The sequence below is a fragment of the Ursus arctos genome, unplaced genomic scaffold (genome assembly GCF_023065955.2).
Source record: "Ursus arctos isolate Adak ecotype North America unplaced genomic scaffold, UrsArc2.0 scaffold_3, whole genome shotgun sequence".
NCBI classification, from domain to species: Eukaryota; Metazoa; Chordata; class Mammalia; order Carnivora; family Ursidae; genus Ursus; species Ursus arctos.
The window spans coordinates 91301384-91318741 of record NW_026622985.1 but is presented as its reverse complement, the minus strand read 5'-3'; the positions used below and the strand labels follow the sequence as shown (position 1 = coordinate 91318741).

Genomic DNA, 17358 nt, shown 5'->3' with positions numbered 1-17358 from the left:
CGCGCACGCAAGAGGCGCCAGTGGTCTGTGTACCCCTACCTCACCCAAACCGTGCCAACGGGTCTGGAGCATTCCCTGGCAGGCAGAGCTTTTCCGCTTCGCTCCCCGCCTCTCCCTACTGCCCCCACCCCCAGCCCCTCTCCATTCCTCCTCTGACGTCACGGACAAGCTCTTTGCGGACTGGCTCTGGGCCTGTGTAGGAAAGTCTGGCTGGGGTGAGGGCCTGGAGAGGAACCGAGAGGATCCCGCACCAGAACTCAGTATGGACAGGCCCTCGAATTTAAGAACGACCTGTGTCACACGTTGTCCATTTCCTAGAACGCTGTGATTTGGGATGGGAGGCAGGCTCGTCAACACTCCGGGGCTTGTCTGTTGGTGATACTCTTCTCCTGGGAGTTTCCTGGCGAGACAAATGAGCAAACATGAGTGAGAGAAAGACAGCCCCTGGGGGACTCAAGAATTGAGAAGGGAGTGTAGTAAGATAGGAATAGGGGAATGGAAAAGCAGCATTTTAAAATTGTGCTTACTTTTTTGGGGAGGTATTGGAGAGATCACAAGAAGGCCTTCAAAAATATCGGTAATGGTCTGTTTTTTAAGCTGGGTAGTAGGTACATAGGAATCTGTTAAATTTTTTACATTAATGTTCTTCCACGTATATTTCATATTCTTTTTAAATATATTAATTAAACCATTTTTCAATGAAAAATAAATAACAGATCTGGGAATATTTAGGACAGAATGCAAAAGAAGGGTGAACCCACCCCAGTTCTAGCTTAGTAGAAGTTGACGGACATGGGACAGGGTATTGGATGTATAAGGAAAAAAGAAACAAGGGGGTCATGGAAGAAAATGGCAGGAAGAAGAGAAGACCTATAGGACTGGATGTCTGTGCTATTAATGATTTGTCAAGGCCAGGGTAGCTGTTTGCTGAAAAAGTGATCCTAGGTCTGCCCTTGACCTCCACATCCATCACTCAGTTAGTCACCCACAGAGCACTTCTTCATTCTCCTTGAGAATCCAAAGAACCACGCATACCCCTGATCTCAGACCCTTACCCTACTTGGATTTGAAATCAAACTATAATGCAGGATGTGGTGCAGTATTCAAGACAGGCCTGCTACCCTCCTGCCCTTCCAAATACATCTCTTAAAGGGAAACCCCTTGCTAATGGGGCCTCTTCGTGATAGGAGTAGGAGGTTTGTAAAGCTCTCTGCCTGAGTTACAAGGTAGGCCTGGAGGTAACTTCTGCGTTAGAGGTGCCTTGGGTTCCAGCAAGCTGAAAGAGGCCAGAGTTGACCCAGAGGAGAGAAAGCAGAAGCCATGGAAGGAGCACCGAGGATGAAGAACTTAGGGAGAGAAAGAGAAAGGATTCCCCTCCCCGCCCCGCCCCCGCCCCCCGGCTTGTCCCTCTGCATTCCCCAAGCTAGCAGAGCAAACAGGGATTCAGGCATAAACAGGAAGCACTTGGTTTAAAAGTTAAGTGTTGGAGTCACGGGTATAGCTGGTTAAAGTGGGAACAGAACCAGCTGCAAAGTTCAAAGAATCGCACAGAAGAGGAAATCAAAAGTTTTAGTGGGTAAAAGCTCAGCCGATTGGGAGATGAAAAAAATATGTTTTAGGTGAGATTGAGCAATCCAGTAATACATATACTCAATCATTTAATGTGTGTTTACTTGCTTGTTTGAAGTTATATTACCTATGTTATTTTTAACTGTAACTGTAATATATACAATTCAAAGGATGCAGATTTGTAAAAAGAGAAAGAATACTGTTCACCTCTTCCCTTCCTAATGCAGTTAATGTCAGCATGTTGAAATGGGGCCTCCATGGATTTTTCTCTGTGTATAAAATCCTGATCCTTAACAGGCTTATATATTTGTGGTACTTAAGAATGTAGACTCAGTACAAGATTCCCTGCGTTGAATCCTGGATCCACCACTCACTCCTATGTGACTTGAGCAAGTAACACCTTCTCTGGCCATCACTTTTTTTGTTTTGTTTGTTTTTGCCCACCTATAAAACCACCTACATACCTCACAGGCTTGTTGTCAGGATTAAATACTTTAGGAAAAAAACTTATAATAATTCCTGGTACCTGGAAAGCAGCGTATTGTTATTACTCCTACTAAAATTACTAGTACTACTGTTTCTATCTTCATCCCTACAAAAATGGGTTTGTGTCCTATATATTACGGTGATTTGAGGTTTCCACTTAAAGTATATATAGGGTTTTCTATGTAGATGCAAAACAGATTTAATTCATTCTTTGTAATAGTGACATGATATTCTGTAATATAGATTATCATCCTTTATCCAAACATTCTCCCTCTCAGACATTGGCTTGCCACACACGCAGCATTGGTATCAGACTGAGGCTGCGTCGCTCGCCCACTGGTAGTGCAGGACAGGGAAACTGACCGAGGCGGGAGAGCTTGAGTGTTTCCTACCAAACCCCTGCAGGTAGAAGGAGGCAACTAGTGAGACAGAAATGTGAGTTCTCTGCTCTGAGTGTTTCTGGAGTACCAGCCCTGGCAGCGACAAGGGCCCAGAGGGGAGGGCTCTGATGGGCAGTTCTTTAGGGGGTGCGTGGCTGGCTGGGGGCTACGCCCCAGGGTCTTAGCAAGTTGTAACAACAGGCTGTGGGGTGGGGTAGTATGCGAAGTGGGATAGGTATGGCTTTGGGATAGAGAGCTGCACCCACAGAAGTCATAGATGGTTATGGAAAACACTCCTTGTCGTTTATCTATCTCCATTTCTAGGTTTGCACTTATCTGTCTCCATTTGTAGTTTCGTGTGGCAGTGAGCATTCTTTAATACTGCTGCTATTGTTTCTGTAAGAAAGGTAATCAGAAGAGGGACTGCTGCTCACCTCTGAAATGAAGCTGCCACTGTCAGACAGCTAGCTCTCAGCTTCTCGGCCCTTCCAGCAAATGGTGGTTGTGTTCCTCCTAGCCTTTTGGACATTGGGCATTATTATCTGCCTTCATTTTCTTCACCTTCTCCTCCTTCGCCTTCTTCCTTTTTGACCATCTTGTGGGCAACATCATGCATTCTATTTTCAATTGCCTGACTAGTGAGATTAAGCATATTTTCATAGACTAATTGAGCGTTTAAATTTCCTCTTCTGTGAGTATCTTCTCTTAGAAGGGTAGGATTTCAACAGATAGAAAGAGATGGGAAAGGGAACAGAATGGAAAGGGACTCTAAAATGAAAGCAGGGCATGTCCAGGGATGTCAAGTGTTCTGGAAGCTGCAGAGAGGTTAGGTGGCCGGAGACATGGCTGGAAAATATAAGCAGCAGCCAGCTCTGGAGACCTTAAACCCCGGATGAAGGTGTCAGATTTAACCCTGTGGGAAAAAGTAAAGCTCTGGGAGGGGGTTCTCTTTTGGGAAATAATGCTATCAGTGGCTTAAGAAGAATAGAGGCAAGAACAGACCCTGGTGACTCAGAAACTGGGTCAGTTTAGTCGAGGAATGAAATACTGAGCGTCTGAACTAGGTTCCTGGCAGTGTGGTTGGAAACCGAGAACGATGACATTGACAGGACTGTGACCAGCTGGATATGGGACAGGAGGAAGAAGGGGCACAACTGTGACTCTGTGCGGTTTGCCGTCCTGGCTATTTGTGGACACCAGGAGGAGCAGGGAAAGGACAAGCTCTTGTGAACCAGCTGCCTGCTGATTCTATCATCTCAAAGCTTCTCTGAGGTAAATGTCACCCTCCTTAGCAGCTAGGGACATTGAGCTCATGTGACGTGCCGAAGAGGAGCTAGTTTGGAAGGGACAGACTGAATCTTAGACTTTAGTTTTAGAGACCACTGCAAATGGTAGAGTGTGCTCTTTCAGGAGCGATCTTGAGTTTATTCATTACCTCAGAACCAGGGCCTTTTCATCTGTGCCTGGGGAAGGCACAATGCCTGTGTGCAGGACTTTCTCAAGGGCCCAAGGAAACACTTGAGAGCTAAATGTAATAATAATTAATATTAGTGTTAGCATGGGCTCCAAAATGTGAAAACTATAAAATCAGAATCATTAAATGCTTAGTGCAGTATTTATAAAATCTGACATTAGGTTTGGTTTTTGTTCACTTTACAAGAATTCTCTATGGGGCTCCTGGGGGGCTCAGTTTGTTGAGCGTTTGACTCTTGGTTTCGGCTCTAGGTCATGATCTCATGGGTCATGGGATCGAGCCCCATGTTGGGCTTCACATTCAGCTGGGAGTCTGCTTGAAGATTCTCTCCCTCTGCCCCTCCCTCCACTCACTCACTCACTCTCTAAAATAAATCTTTTTTAAAAATAAGAATTTTCTATTATGCACATTTGCAAGTTAAATAGCTTACTCTTAACCAAATAATTATGAGTAAACATACATACATACATACGTACACTGATAAGTGTACATAATAAATAATTGAAAGACACTTAACCTGTTATTTCCTTTAGTCCCTGGGACAACCTTACGTGCTAGACACTCTCATCCCTACTGAATGAATGAGGAAATGAAGTCTGAGATGTGTTGCCCCATCTCACAGTTAGTGAGCAAACAGAGCTAAGATTCAGGCCCGGGCAGCCTAACTCCAGAGCCTGAGCTTGTAACTGCTTAGCCATGTTACCCTGACAGTGAGCATATTCTCTGACAAGGGAAATAGAAGGAAAGACGTGAAGCACCACAGATAAAAACTTAAGGAATATCTGCATTTTCAGAAGAGGTAAGGGAAGGGTAGAAAGTGAATGGGTCAGCAGGTTGAAGATGAAGAGGTTGGCTTTGGCCATAATGTCACTGGTGGTGATAGCCTCAGGGACCAGGAGAGCAGCACTGGCCGGTGCCACCGGGTGGTCAGTGAGAACCCCCGGATGTCCTGATTATGAAAACACATCTGCTCTTGGGGGAACTGCTTCAGTAAAGTGTGTATAGTGGAGGTCAGACGTCAAGCATCCTGAGCAGGGAGCCCATGGTGAAGAAGCATTTATGTGAGTATGCATCCACAGACATACACACCTTTCTCCACTGTCCAGGTACAAGTAAGAATCTGCCATAATTTCTGGCTGTCTGGGACCTGGGTTCAAGCCACAGAGGACTTATGTTTTCCTCTTCCGCAGCCTCTGACTGCGACCAAAGAATCTTCTCTGAGGACCCAGACTTTGCAGACTGAAATTCTGGGATCCCCAGACTGGGACTAATAAGATCAATGTGGGTGCTGAGTGGGGCGGGGACAGCATGTGGCACCACTCTATTAGTTTCCAGGGGCTGCTGTAACACATGACCACAACCTGGGTGACCAAAAACAGCAGAAATATGTTCTCTCACAGTCCTGGGGGCATAGAAGTTTGAAGTCCAGGTGTTAGCAAGGTGGTTCTTTCTGGAAGTTCTGAAGGAAAATCTCTCCTATGCCTCTTCCAGACCTTCTGGTGCTTACCAGCAACCTCTGGCCTCCCCTGGCATATAGATGCATTGCTCCAGTTTCTCTTAGCATTTCCCCTTGTGCGTCTGTGTCTACATCCAGATATTTCTTAGAAGATACGAGTCATTAGATTAGGGCTCACTCAAATCCACCATGACCTCATCTTAACTTGATTGTACTGGCAAGGACCCTATTTCCAAATAAGGTCACATTCACAGGTACTGGGAGTTAGGATTACAGTTAACTCTTTGGGGGCACAATTCTGCCCACATTCTCCACTTCTGTTTGTTTCCTTCTGAGATGGAAAAGTGTCACATTCTTTTAGTTTGGACACAAGAGTTTAGGAGGACCAGGAGGGATGTGAGGGGGTCTCCTGGGTTGGGCACCTTGACATCCCTGGTGAGTCCCTGAGTCAGTTCACAGAGTCAATCTCATCTGCGTCGTGGGAAGAATTGCCCCTGCTAGGGGAGGAGCGAACTGTTCGGCTCCTTTATTTATTTATCTATTCTTCACCAAACTGAGTCTTTGCTTTCTTCTCTACAGAAGTCAATCCAGCCATGGCGACTCCCTCTGCTGCCTTTGAGGCCCTTATGAATGGAGTGACAAGCTGGGATGTCCCCGAAGATGCCATCCCATGTGAACTGCTTCTAATTGGAGAGGCCTCCTTCCCAGTGATGGTGAATGACATGGGCCAGGTCCTCATTGCTGCCTCCTCCTATGGCCGAGGCCGCCTGGTGGTGGTGTCCCACGAGGACTACTTGGTAGAAGCCCAGCTCACTCCCTTTCTCCTCAATGCAGTGGGTTGGCTTTGTTCTTCCCCTGGGGCTCCCATTGGTGTACACCCATCCTTGGCACCCCTGGCCAAAATCCTTGAGGGTTCTGGGATGGAGGCGAAGATTGAGCCGGAAGTGAAAGACTCCCTGGGGGTTTACTGCATTGATGCCTACAACGAAACCATGACGGAAAAGTTGGTCAAGTTTATGAAACGTGGAGGGGGCTTGCTCATTGGAGGCCAGGCCTGGGACTGGGCCAACCAGGGTGATGATGAAAGGGTGCTTTTCACGTTCCCTGGCAACCTTGTGACCAGCGTGGCCGGCGTGTACTTCACTGACAACAAAGGAGACACAAGTTTCTTTAAAGTCTCCAAGAAGATGCCCAAGATTCCAGTCTTAGTTAGGTGAGTCCATTACCCCAGTGGAGATTTGGTCCCACGTTAAAAAATACACGGTTCTTGTCTTTAGGTTGCTCCTAGGCTAGCAGAAAAGAACTTGGCACTTAGGCATGGACTCACCCTAAATCAAGCAGATTTCCCCCTAAGTCAGCCAGATTACCATAAATCAATCAAGGTCCCCATTGCTGCTGCCTCCCCAGACTAGACCACTCAGCTCTTTGAGCAGAGAAACTTCTTAGTTCCCTGGTGTCTAGCTTAAAATATATTGCTAAATCCCAGAGCTGGCATTGCTAATCCAGGAAGGGTCACTGCAGAAGTTTGCTTTCAAATGAAATGTGAGGAAAAGGAAAACAGACATGAGGGACCCCATAAGACAAAGTCTAAAAAGCTGTGGGAAAGGCTTTGAAATGTCCAGCCAGATGGGATTGGGATAGAAATAAGAACTAGAGGATTCAGAAGGTGATACAGAAGAAAAGATAGCATGAGTTGTTTGTGCTAAATCTTGGAGTTAGGGGAGGATTTTATGTCTACAGGCAAAAGACCTGATGTTGGAGAACGAGGGAGACAGGCGACAGGTACAGAGACAGGCTACATGGAAGTTCTTTAAAAGCATTGCCCAGTCTGTTCTGTTCACACTGTGCTCCAGCATCTCATACAATGCTGAATGTAGGGCAGGTGAGGAGGTGCTCAGGAAACATTTGTTGGCTGGTGATTGGATGGAGGAATGAGGGAGATTAGAGGCTGGAGTAGTCCCAGGAGTATAAGAAGTGTACCAGGCTATGCCCTGTTGTACATTAAAACTTGCAGCATCCTTGGAGCAGAGAGCACTGGAATTTCTGACTGGCAGGAGCAGAGTAAAGTAGGATTGGGTGAGGAAGGCATACCAGGGTTAGTATAGACACATAGGGAATGGGCTCTGGCCTCTTCTTGCCATGGAACTTTTGACACAAAACCCCACATGTGCAATGAGGAAAGACACAGTTTTCTGAGGCATAGTGATTGACCAAATTGATCAACTTTTCAGCTTACCAATGATCTTCATCCTAAGGAATAGGGAGGTAAGACTTGACAATAATTCTATTTCTAAACAACCTAATCCCCCTTACTTGCCTTCACAGATGTTTTTTTCTACCAAAACCATACCTCTTTTTTCTTTGGTTATGCCTAAATCCTCTCTTATCATCAATGATTCTCAGCTTGGGGGGTTGGGGGTGTTAGGCTGTACGTGTGTGTGTACGTGTACTCATGTATATGTGTGCACACATGTAAAATCAACTTGAAGACTAATGCTTGAGAAAAATCAGATTTAATAAGGGAAGTATGCAGACTCTGTTGTGGAGATTGTGGGTTATTAGTATTGGTTATTTACTAGGTAAGATTGCATCACAACTCTTGACTGTCTTTGCTTATACAGGTAGGTATAGCATAGCATTGCTCCTATGTTAGGTGGGTCATTTTTTGACTTGTGTATGGATTGAAGATGGCAGTAGTGATTTTCCTGGGCTGACTGGCTGACTTGAAGTATGGAGGAGAAAGTAAAAGGCACAAGAGGGTGTGCGTGTGTGTGTGTGTGTGTGTGTGTGTGTGTGTGTGAAAGAGAAAGAGATGTGAAATACTGATTAAATGCATGGGTTGAGATTAGTATGGAAAAAGAGAAAGCAAAAAACCCTCTTCTCCTCACCCCATAGTTTTCTTAATATTCACTCTCACGGGGGCCCCTGGGTGGCTCAGGTCATGATCCCAGGATCCTGGGATCGAGCCCTGCACCGGCTGGCTCCTTGCTCAGCAGGGAGCCTGCTTCTCCCACTCCCTCTGCCCTTCCCCCCAGCTTGTACTCTTTCTATCTCTCTCTCAAATGAATAAATAAAATCTTAAAAAAAAAAATTTACTCTCACATAGCAAATACCGAAAGGTAGACATTGAGCGATCTTTCTCCCACCTGATGTTGTTGCAGTTGCCAAACTGTATATCAAAATCCATTAATTATAAATCTAAATCAAGTGAATTTTACTTTATGTGAATTAGGCCTTAATAGACCTTTAATACGTCTTTTAATAGGACTTTAAAAAAGAATCAGATAGGGGCGCCTGGGTGGCACAGCGGTTAAGCGTCTGCCTTCGGCTCAGGGCGTGATCCCGGCGATATGGGATCGAGCCCCACATCAGGCTCTTCTGCTATGAGCCTGCTTCCTCTCCCACTCCCCCTGCTTGTGTTCCCTCTCTCGCTGGCTGTCTCTATCTCTGTCAAATAAATAAAATCTTAAAAAAAAAAAAAAAGAATCAGATATAATCAGATTCATGTACAAGGATATGCAATTCAGCATTATTTGTAATAGGGAAGAGTAGTATGGCTAAAAAATTATAGATTTATTAAACAACCATTAAAACTATGCTTTCAAGAATAATGAAGGGCATGGAGAAAATCTTTTAGGAGGTATTATTAAATGAAATAAAGTAGGATGCTAACCTGTTGTTTAATATGTTCCCACTTTTGTTAAAAAATAGAGCTATGTGTAGAAAATATTATAGAAGGAAAATGTCAAAATATCAGTAATGGGTAGAACTCTGGGTCATGGAATAATGGTAGATGATTTTTACTTTTAAACTTTTATTTTCCAAACTTTCTACCAAATTTTATTAATAAGGTATATATTTCATTACCTCACTTCACACGTAAGAACATTAAAAGACAAGAAAAATAATTCACAAGTCACATTAAAGACCTTCCACATCTGTCAATGCATAAATACTTTTTATGACATAAACAGAAAATGTAAAACCAAATTTGACTCTCCAAATGATTCACTTTTTTCTCATTCACCTTTTTAACATCTCTGATATACATAAAATATGTCTATGTGTGTGTATTACCAATTGCCAATACTTTTGAATTATGATTCTTCTTCACGGGGTACTCTTTTACACCACTTTTTCAATATTTTTCAATATCTCCTATTTTTTTAAATGTTCATTTTAAAAAGCAATAGGTCATAAACGCACAACTCTTTTCATTTTTGCATATTATTTTCCCCATTCATCCATAATTTCACATTGTTATCATCTTAGTATACATACTATTTTGAATCCCAGTCACAAGTATTTTTTATTCTATATAATCTTCAGAGTTATATTTGATTCACTTCATGAGAATGCCTCATTCATTTAATCATTTGCCTGCATGTGGATCTTTCTCCACTCTTGTTGGAATAGGTGGTTCTATACAGAATATCTGCAGAACGTTTGAGAAACATTAGACAATGCAAGACACCAGGATGCTTCTATTAGAATTCAAGAAGGAAGATGATTTCCATCACATGCTTAGCGAAGTTCAGATTGAAAACCCCTATGGATTTAGTCACTCTGTCAAAGGATCTTATTTATTTTTAAACCCTCACTTACACATGAGAGTCTGAATTAAGATAACTTTATTAGCTAGATAATCTTATTACTTGCATATTTCTTACTAAATTCTAAATAAGATCTTGGAATCCTCTCACCCTTCTAAGAGTAAACTGGCAGGTCTTATCAAGATGAATCAAATTTTTATTAAAGGAAGTCTCCTTTATGATCAGAAAAACAAATCCCTAAGTAATAAAACCAGATGATCTACTTTTAGCCTGGTGAGAATACCTACAGGTGCCAGGACATGAGCCTCCTAGTCACTGCCCTCACTTCCTGCCTGGACAGCGTCATCATCTGCATTTAGAACGCTAGCCTCCATGCCCTCTGAGACCACGCCACCTGTAGTCTGTTCCCTGAGCGATTTCTACTCTCCTATCAGCCTCATCCTCAGTGTCTCTACTGGGCCTCCAGCTCGGAGGCCAATGGCATTGTACTTTATGTGCAAAAGGGGACTCACCTTCTATGAAGTATGTCATTGACGAAACACGGGGTCCGTTGTCGTAAACTACTCCCAGTCTCACTGCAGGACCCAGGATTCATATAACCTGGAAGAAGCACAGATTTTTGAGAAGGAAGACTTCAGTAAGTTGCCACGCTCTGTCCAGTGTGTGCTCTATAACCTGGTGTCATAGTTGCCCTCTCTAAGCCTCATCTCTGAAGTGGGATGAATAATGGCTACCTTTCAGGCTGGTTGTGAGGATTCAGTGAATTAAGAAACACACTCAAATACCTAAAACACTTGGATTATTTTCACATCCAGCCTCCACACTATGGTATATAAGAGTGTGACGTCATGAATATCATTCCCAACCATTGAAACTTACCTCGCATCCATCATTATGGTGCCTTACTTCAGATCATGTATGTTGTCCCAGTTGTGTAAAGTGTTGGCATTTCAGCTCATGTTTTTACATGAGGCAGCATCATCATGATCAGCTGCCACATTTTACCCTCTTTATACATTTAATAAAACAGGCACCAGAGACCGAATGGGTTCCACCAATAAGAGATGTGATGCACATAAAATGCATCATTAGATGATCAATCTTAGGGAGGTTTTAGGAGAATCAACCAGAATAGTTTGTCTAGTCCCTCTTTTGCATAGAAGTCCCTTGTCTCATTTTTACACAAATTTCAGGCTTCAACTCTGTTGTTCATTCATCCATTTATATAGCCAGCATTTACTGAGTATGTTCTATATCCCAGACATTATGTCTTATGTCAAGAAAATGATTTCCGAAGACCTGAGAATTAAAAGCACATAAACATCTCCAGTAACCAGACCTGGAAGGAATTACAAAAACCGAACAACTGTTGTAGGAAGAGGGCTGTGATATTGAGTTTCACTGGAACCTGGAAACCCAGGATCTTACTGCCAGTAAATGCAGCGTGACCTTGGCATATCCTTCCACCTCTTTTTCCCTCTAAATGGAAAGCACTGGCATAGAACATCCTTGTCCTTCTTTTGGCTATACACCATTGAAACTGTGGTTTTCTGTCTACAGTGATCTCTATATATACTCAAAGTCATCAGAGATGCATAGAAAAGAATGTTGTACAAATGGTCATGCCCTGAAATGCCTGCGTGCTCCAAATTCCTTGGCTTGAAAACACCCCTGTGAAACCTGAATTGACAAACATCACACATTGATAACAATTTATATTCCCTTCATCTTGAAAGATCATGAAAGGATATTACACACAATAAAGTCTTAGAATTACAGATCATTAAAATTTCAGAATTTGAAAATTGAGTAATCTACTTGAAATTAAGTAAATCTACTTGCAAATGAAGCAAGGAAACTGTCAGTTTATGGAAGATAATCATGAATATGACTTCCCAAGTGGTTTGGAAAACATTAATTAATAAGCTTATTTATAACAAGGATCCACAAATCGATGGAGGTCACTGCTTGTTACATGTTAGGAATTTTCAGAATGCTAACTACAGAATTTTATGTCAGGATCATGACCAGGCATGGTGGGGGTAAATATAATGACCTAACTCCTACTCCACCCTTCTCACTGCATGCTTAGTTCTGTAGACTAAAATTGCATCAACTGGTTCTCAAAAAATAAACAAGAAGTTGTAGAGAATGAATCCAAGTGGGAAGACAGGGCACTTTAGAAGAGTAATTGCTCAATCACAATTCAGATCTCTTTCCCTTTTTATGAACATTTTCCTTTCTTTAGTTTCAAAATTCATGCTTGTTGAAAAATAACTGAAATAATCCAGAAATACGCAAAGGAAAAAGTAAAAGATCTTCATTTCCACCTCCCTCTCTGTCCCTGCTAATTTGTTCTTTTCCCCAGTGTTTGCACTCTATCTTTTACTCTTCTGTGTGTGTGTGTGTGTGTGTGTGTGTGTGTGTGTGTGTACGGGGTGGGGGGGGTAGAACTGGGAAAGGAGAAGGAGAAACAGATCTGCAACTTGATTTTTCACTTAATGTATCTTGAACATTTTTCCATGTGCACCTAATAAATGTACATCATCCTTCAAAACAGCTATATAGCATTTCACAGTTACTTAAGTTACTTAACCATTCACCTATTAGTACATAATAAAGTTATTTTCTAATTTTCCTCCTATAAATAATGAATATCCTGTCACTAAAACCCACACAGGCTAGATGTATACCTATTCATTTTAACACTTGTCAGTTTCCTTTTAGAAACTTATTTTGGAAATCTTCAAACATATACAGAAATAGAAATTAGAACAGTGAACAAACATGTACCCGTTACCCAGGTGCCACAATTATCAACTCATGCTAACTGGTCTCAACTCATCACCTACCCTTCCCTCCCTCTTCCGGTTTGTTTTGAGCAAGTCCCTGAGATTGTATCATTCCATCCATAAAATAGTGTATCTCTAAAAGATAAGGTAGATCTCTAAATATAACCACAATACTGTTACCACGTATTTTCAATAGCATTATTTTTTCTGACCTGGCAAAATATCAATAACAGTATTGTTTTTTTTTTAAGAGCATTTGTAAATTCTCTATTATGTACCTATGTCTAAACTTACTGCTTAGATCAACTGGATTATTCATATTTTCCATAAATTACTTAATTTTTATATATTTGATCTAAAAGAGATTTCTGAAACAATTGTTCCGCACTCCCACTGTGATTTTAGAATTGAATTTGGCTTTTACTTTCCAAATATCAAAGCTATATTTTGGTATCCTAAAAACTCATGAACTTTTTCTTGGTGTGTATGTTTTGTCAGTCTAAACGTATCCTTCTTTCCTGCAACTAGTATTTTTCACCTTGAACTCTATTTTGTCTAATATGGTAATTGCTATTCCTATTTTTTTGTTGTTTTGTTTCTTTGTTGATCCTTTCACTCTTTCTGTATCTTTTTCAAAAGATTTGTCCCTTAGTATAAATCTGATTTTTTAACCAATCAGAGAGCCTCTGCCATTGTTTACAAGGGAAATCGTCCATTTATATAATCGAGAAAATTGATGCTCCGGTTGCTATCATCTTGCTCAACATTTTCTGTTATACTTTCTTATTGCTTCTTTTAAAATTTTTCCCTTTACGCCTTTTGCTCCATTGGTTGAGTTATTTATCTTTTTTCACTGTTTAGAAATTACACACGATTTTTCTATTCTTCCTGTAGTCCTCTTTCATTTTTTCCCCCCAGATCTTTATTTAAAATTTTTCACACTTATGGGAGCATTGCAAGAATAATGTAAAGATTACCACCCCCTTCACCTACATACATCAGTGCTTAGATTTTGTCACATATACTATATAAACATACAGGAATAATTATTTTGCTAACCATTTGAGAGTAAGCGATAGACAAAGTAACACTTCACATCTAAATACTTCAGCATGCATCTCCTAAAGACAAGGGTATTTTCCAATATAACCATAATACAATGATCTCAAAAAATGTGCCATTGATACAACACTATTATTTAATGTCCATGTTCAGATGTCTGCAATTGTCCCAACAATGTCTTTTTTAGATTTTTTTTTAAATATAGGAAGGATCCCACCAAAACATTTGCCATTTTTTCTTGTTTTTCAGGACATTAGTGTTTTTGAAGCATCTGGCCCAGTTGTTTTATGGAATGCCCCTCAGTTTGGATTTGTCTAATTGTTTTTTCATGATTGTATTCAGTCCAAACATTTTTGGCAAGAAAACTATATAGGTGAAATTGTGCTCATTACAATATATCAAATCAGGAGGCATGTGTCATCAGTTCTACTGTTACTGGTGATGATAGAGTTGGCCCATTTAGTTAAATTGGAGTTAGCCAGATTTTCCTATTGTAACAGTGCCTTTCACCCTTTTTTAACTAGTTTAATCTATGGTGTGATAATTTGAGAGTATTAATGTCCTGTTCACCAACAACCTTCCACCCACTGGTTTTACCATTTGTTGATGATCTGTGCCTGAGTCGATATTTACGAAAGTGGTTACTTCTATTGCACTTGGGTAGCTCCTGCTCCTTTCTTAAAAGATTCATGTGACATGTCACCTCCTCCAGCCGCTCCCATTCTGATATGGATGCCTCTCTTCCATGCACCTATAGCCACCTGACATTCTACCTAAGTGCAGCTCTGCTTGTAGGTTTCTCCCAGAATTGGCTGAGATCCTTCTTTCAAGAAGAGCTTTCCTTCCCCACCCCCCACAACATTTGTTGTTGATTTTGTGGTGGTTTTAAATTTTTGTTTTAGTATCACTCTGTACTCATGTCATGGACCCTTTAAAAAAAAATCAAATGTGTTATAATTTATTTATAGTCAGTGTTTTTTGAAGGTCATATTGTCTCAAATTTGGCAAGTGGAAGCCCTGTTAAGCTGACTGCTAAATCATTTGACATGACCCATCATTTTTCAGTGTTTACTCAATGTCTGGTACAATAAGATGTTGCAAGTTTATCTTGTTCTTTTCTAGTCCAAAACCTGGATCTGGCCATTTCTTCCAGGAGTCCTAGCTCCTTTTAGTGGTGAATGGTATTTAGAAACGAGGATCACCTCAGTGTGCTCATTGCTATTGGACTGTCATCATTCCTGGGCTCCTCAGAAGACAGCCAGCAAATATTTATCTTTTAATAAGTTCAGACTGATACCCCCAGTTTACCCCAAAACCACAGGCTTTCTTCTTCTTCCCTCATTCCTGATTTGTATCTTCCATCTCCCATAATGAGAATACTGGTTTCCACTACTTTAGTATTCACTCATTTGCTCAGTCCTACACTGCACACAAAATAATTTCATGACTACTGTCCCCATACTATTACCAACAGCACAAATAATAAGTTTTAAAGATTTATTTGTATTTAGTTTTGTCCTCAGAATATACTGCACTGAACGTAGTCTGAGTACTATGTTCAAAAGGTACTTGGATTGTTTGGTGTTTTTTTTATCATTTGGTCCTACTTTCATTTAATGTGGATTTTTGCCCATATTGTCTATTTAACTTTATTTTTTGAATGTGTAAACTATTAGCATGGTTACAATAGCAGAGTACACATTCTTTTTAAGTGTACATGAAACATTCATGAAGATAGACCATATGCTGAGCCATAAAATGTCTCAACAAGATTAAAAGGATTGAAATCATATATAGTATGTTCTGATCACAGTGGTATTACACTAGAAATCAGTAGCATAAACATATCTGGAATCTCTAAGTATTTGTAAGTTAAAAAAATACGTAAATACCCTATAAGTCAAAAAAGAAATTACAAAAAAAATTAGAAAATATTTTGACCTGAATAAAAATGAAAACACATGTCAAAATTTGTGTAATGCAATTAAAGTAGTGCTTAGAGAGAAAGGTATGCCTTTAAGTGCTTTTATTAGAAAAGATTAGTTTAAATTCAGTGACCTAAGTTTTCCACATCAGGAAGCTAAACAAAAAATGAAAACCTTACCCAAAATATGTGGAAAGAATAAGAAGATAATAAAGGTGAGAGCTGAATTCAATGAAACAGGAAACAGAAAAAGAAAAACAATAGGGAAAATCAATAAAATCAAAAGCTGCTTAGTTGAAAAAAAAATCAATTAAAGTGGTAAATCTCTCTCTATATTGATCATAAAAACAAGAGTGATAATACAAATGATAAATTCTAGGAATGGAATATGGATGATTAATACAGATCCTACAGATATTAAAAGGATAATAAGGGAATATTACAACTGTATGCCAATGAATTTGACAACTTAAATGAAACGGACAAATTTCCAGAGAGAGACGAACTACTAAAATTGACACAAGAAGAAACAGAAAATATGTGTTAAATGAGTTGGAATTGTAATTTAAAACATCCCAACACTAAATACAATGTGGTTTCCTGGATTGGATCCTAGAAAATGGTGGGAAAACTGATGAAATTTGTATAAAGTCTGGAGTTAATAGCATTTTACCAGTTTTAACTTCTTAGTTTTGGCAAATGTACCATGATTGTTAACATGTTAACATTAGGAAAACTGGGTGAGGGACTTATAGAACTTGGTACTACATTTGCAATTTTTATGGTTTTTTTATTTTAAAATAAAAATTTTATTTAAAATCAACAATGCAAAAAAAAAAATCCCAATAAGGAAAACTTAAGATCCAGATAGCTTCACTGATGAATTATATCTAACATTCAAAGAAAAAATAATACTAACCCTACATAAACCCTTAAAGAAAATAGGAGAGGAGGAAAATTTTTGCAACTTGATTTATTAAACCAGTATTTCTCTGATACCAAAGCCAGAGAAAGACACTACAAAAAAACTACAGAACAATATCCCTCATGAACAAAGATGCAAAAATTCTCAATAAAATATTGTAAAAAGAATAAAAGTGATATATAGAAAGGATACTACATCATGACCAAGTATAGCTTATCCTAGAAATGCATGGCTGTTTAAACATTCTAACGTGGAAGTAATTCGCCAAATTAACAGAATGAATGAGAAAACCATATAATTCATTACACACACACACACACACACACACACACACACAAGCATTTGAGAGAATTCAATACCAAATCATGATAATATCTTATTTAGAAATAAAAAGGAACTTCTACCATATAATTAGCTATCTTTGAAAAAGCTATGGCTAAGAATATGCTTAATGGTGAAATACCCTAAGACTGAAAACAAGACAAGGAAGGATACCTGCACTCACTGCTGTTATTCAACATTGTACTGACGGTTCCAGGCAGTGCAATAAGGCAGGCAAAAAATGGCACAGATATGAAAAATTAAGAAGTAAACCTATGTTTATTTGCAGAAAACATGATCATCTATGTAAAAAATTCTTTAAAATTACAAAAAAAACCTGCTATAATGAATTTAGCGAGGTTGCAGGATACAAGGTCAATATACAAAAATCAATTACATTTTTAAAATATTTTATT

General features: G+C 40.0%; 1 protein-coding gene and 1 long non-coding RNA gene across 5 annotated transcripts in view; one reads left to right on the top strand and one right to left on the bottom strand.

Moving 5' to 3' along the window:
* The window catches only part of LOC123001762 (uncharacterized), a 37387-nt gene extending 20731 nt beyond the window's left edge, over nucleotides 1-16656 (bottom strand). The window contains exons 1-2 of the long non-coding RNA XR_006411015.3: nucleotides 10431-16656; nucleotides 292-400 (exon numbers count right to left, since the gene is read on the bottom strand). This is a non-coding gene — a long non-coding RNA (uncharacterized LOC123001762). The remainder of the gene's footprint in view (nucleotides 1-291; nucleotides 401-10430) is intronic.
* TCAF1 (TRPM8 channel associated factor 1) overlaps nucleotides 1-17358 on the top strand; it is a 49500-nt gene that overhangs the window by 14282 nt on the left and 17860 nt on the right. For all 4 annotated transcript variants that reach the window (XM_026513077.4, XM_026513086.4, XM_026513096.4 and 1 more), the window contains exon 2: nucleotides 5945-6578. In XM_026513077.4, coding sequence (XP_026368862.3) covers nucleotides 5959-6578 — 620 coding nt within the window. In that variant the 5' untranslated portion in view covers nucleotides 5945-5958. The remainder of the gene's footprint in view (nucleotides 1-5944; nucleotides 6579-17358) is intronic.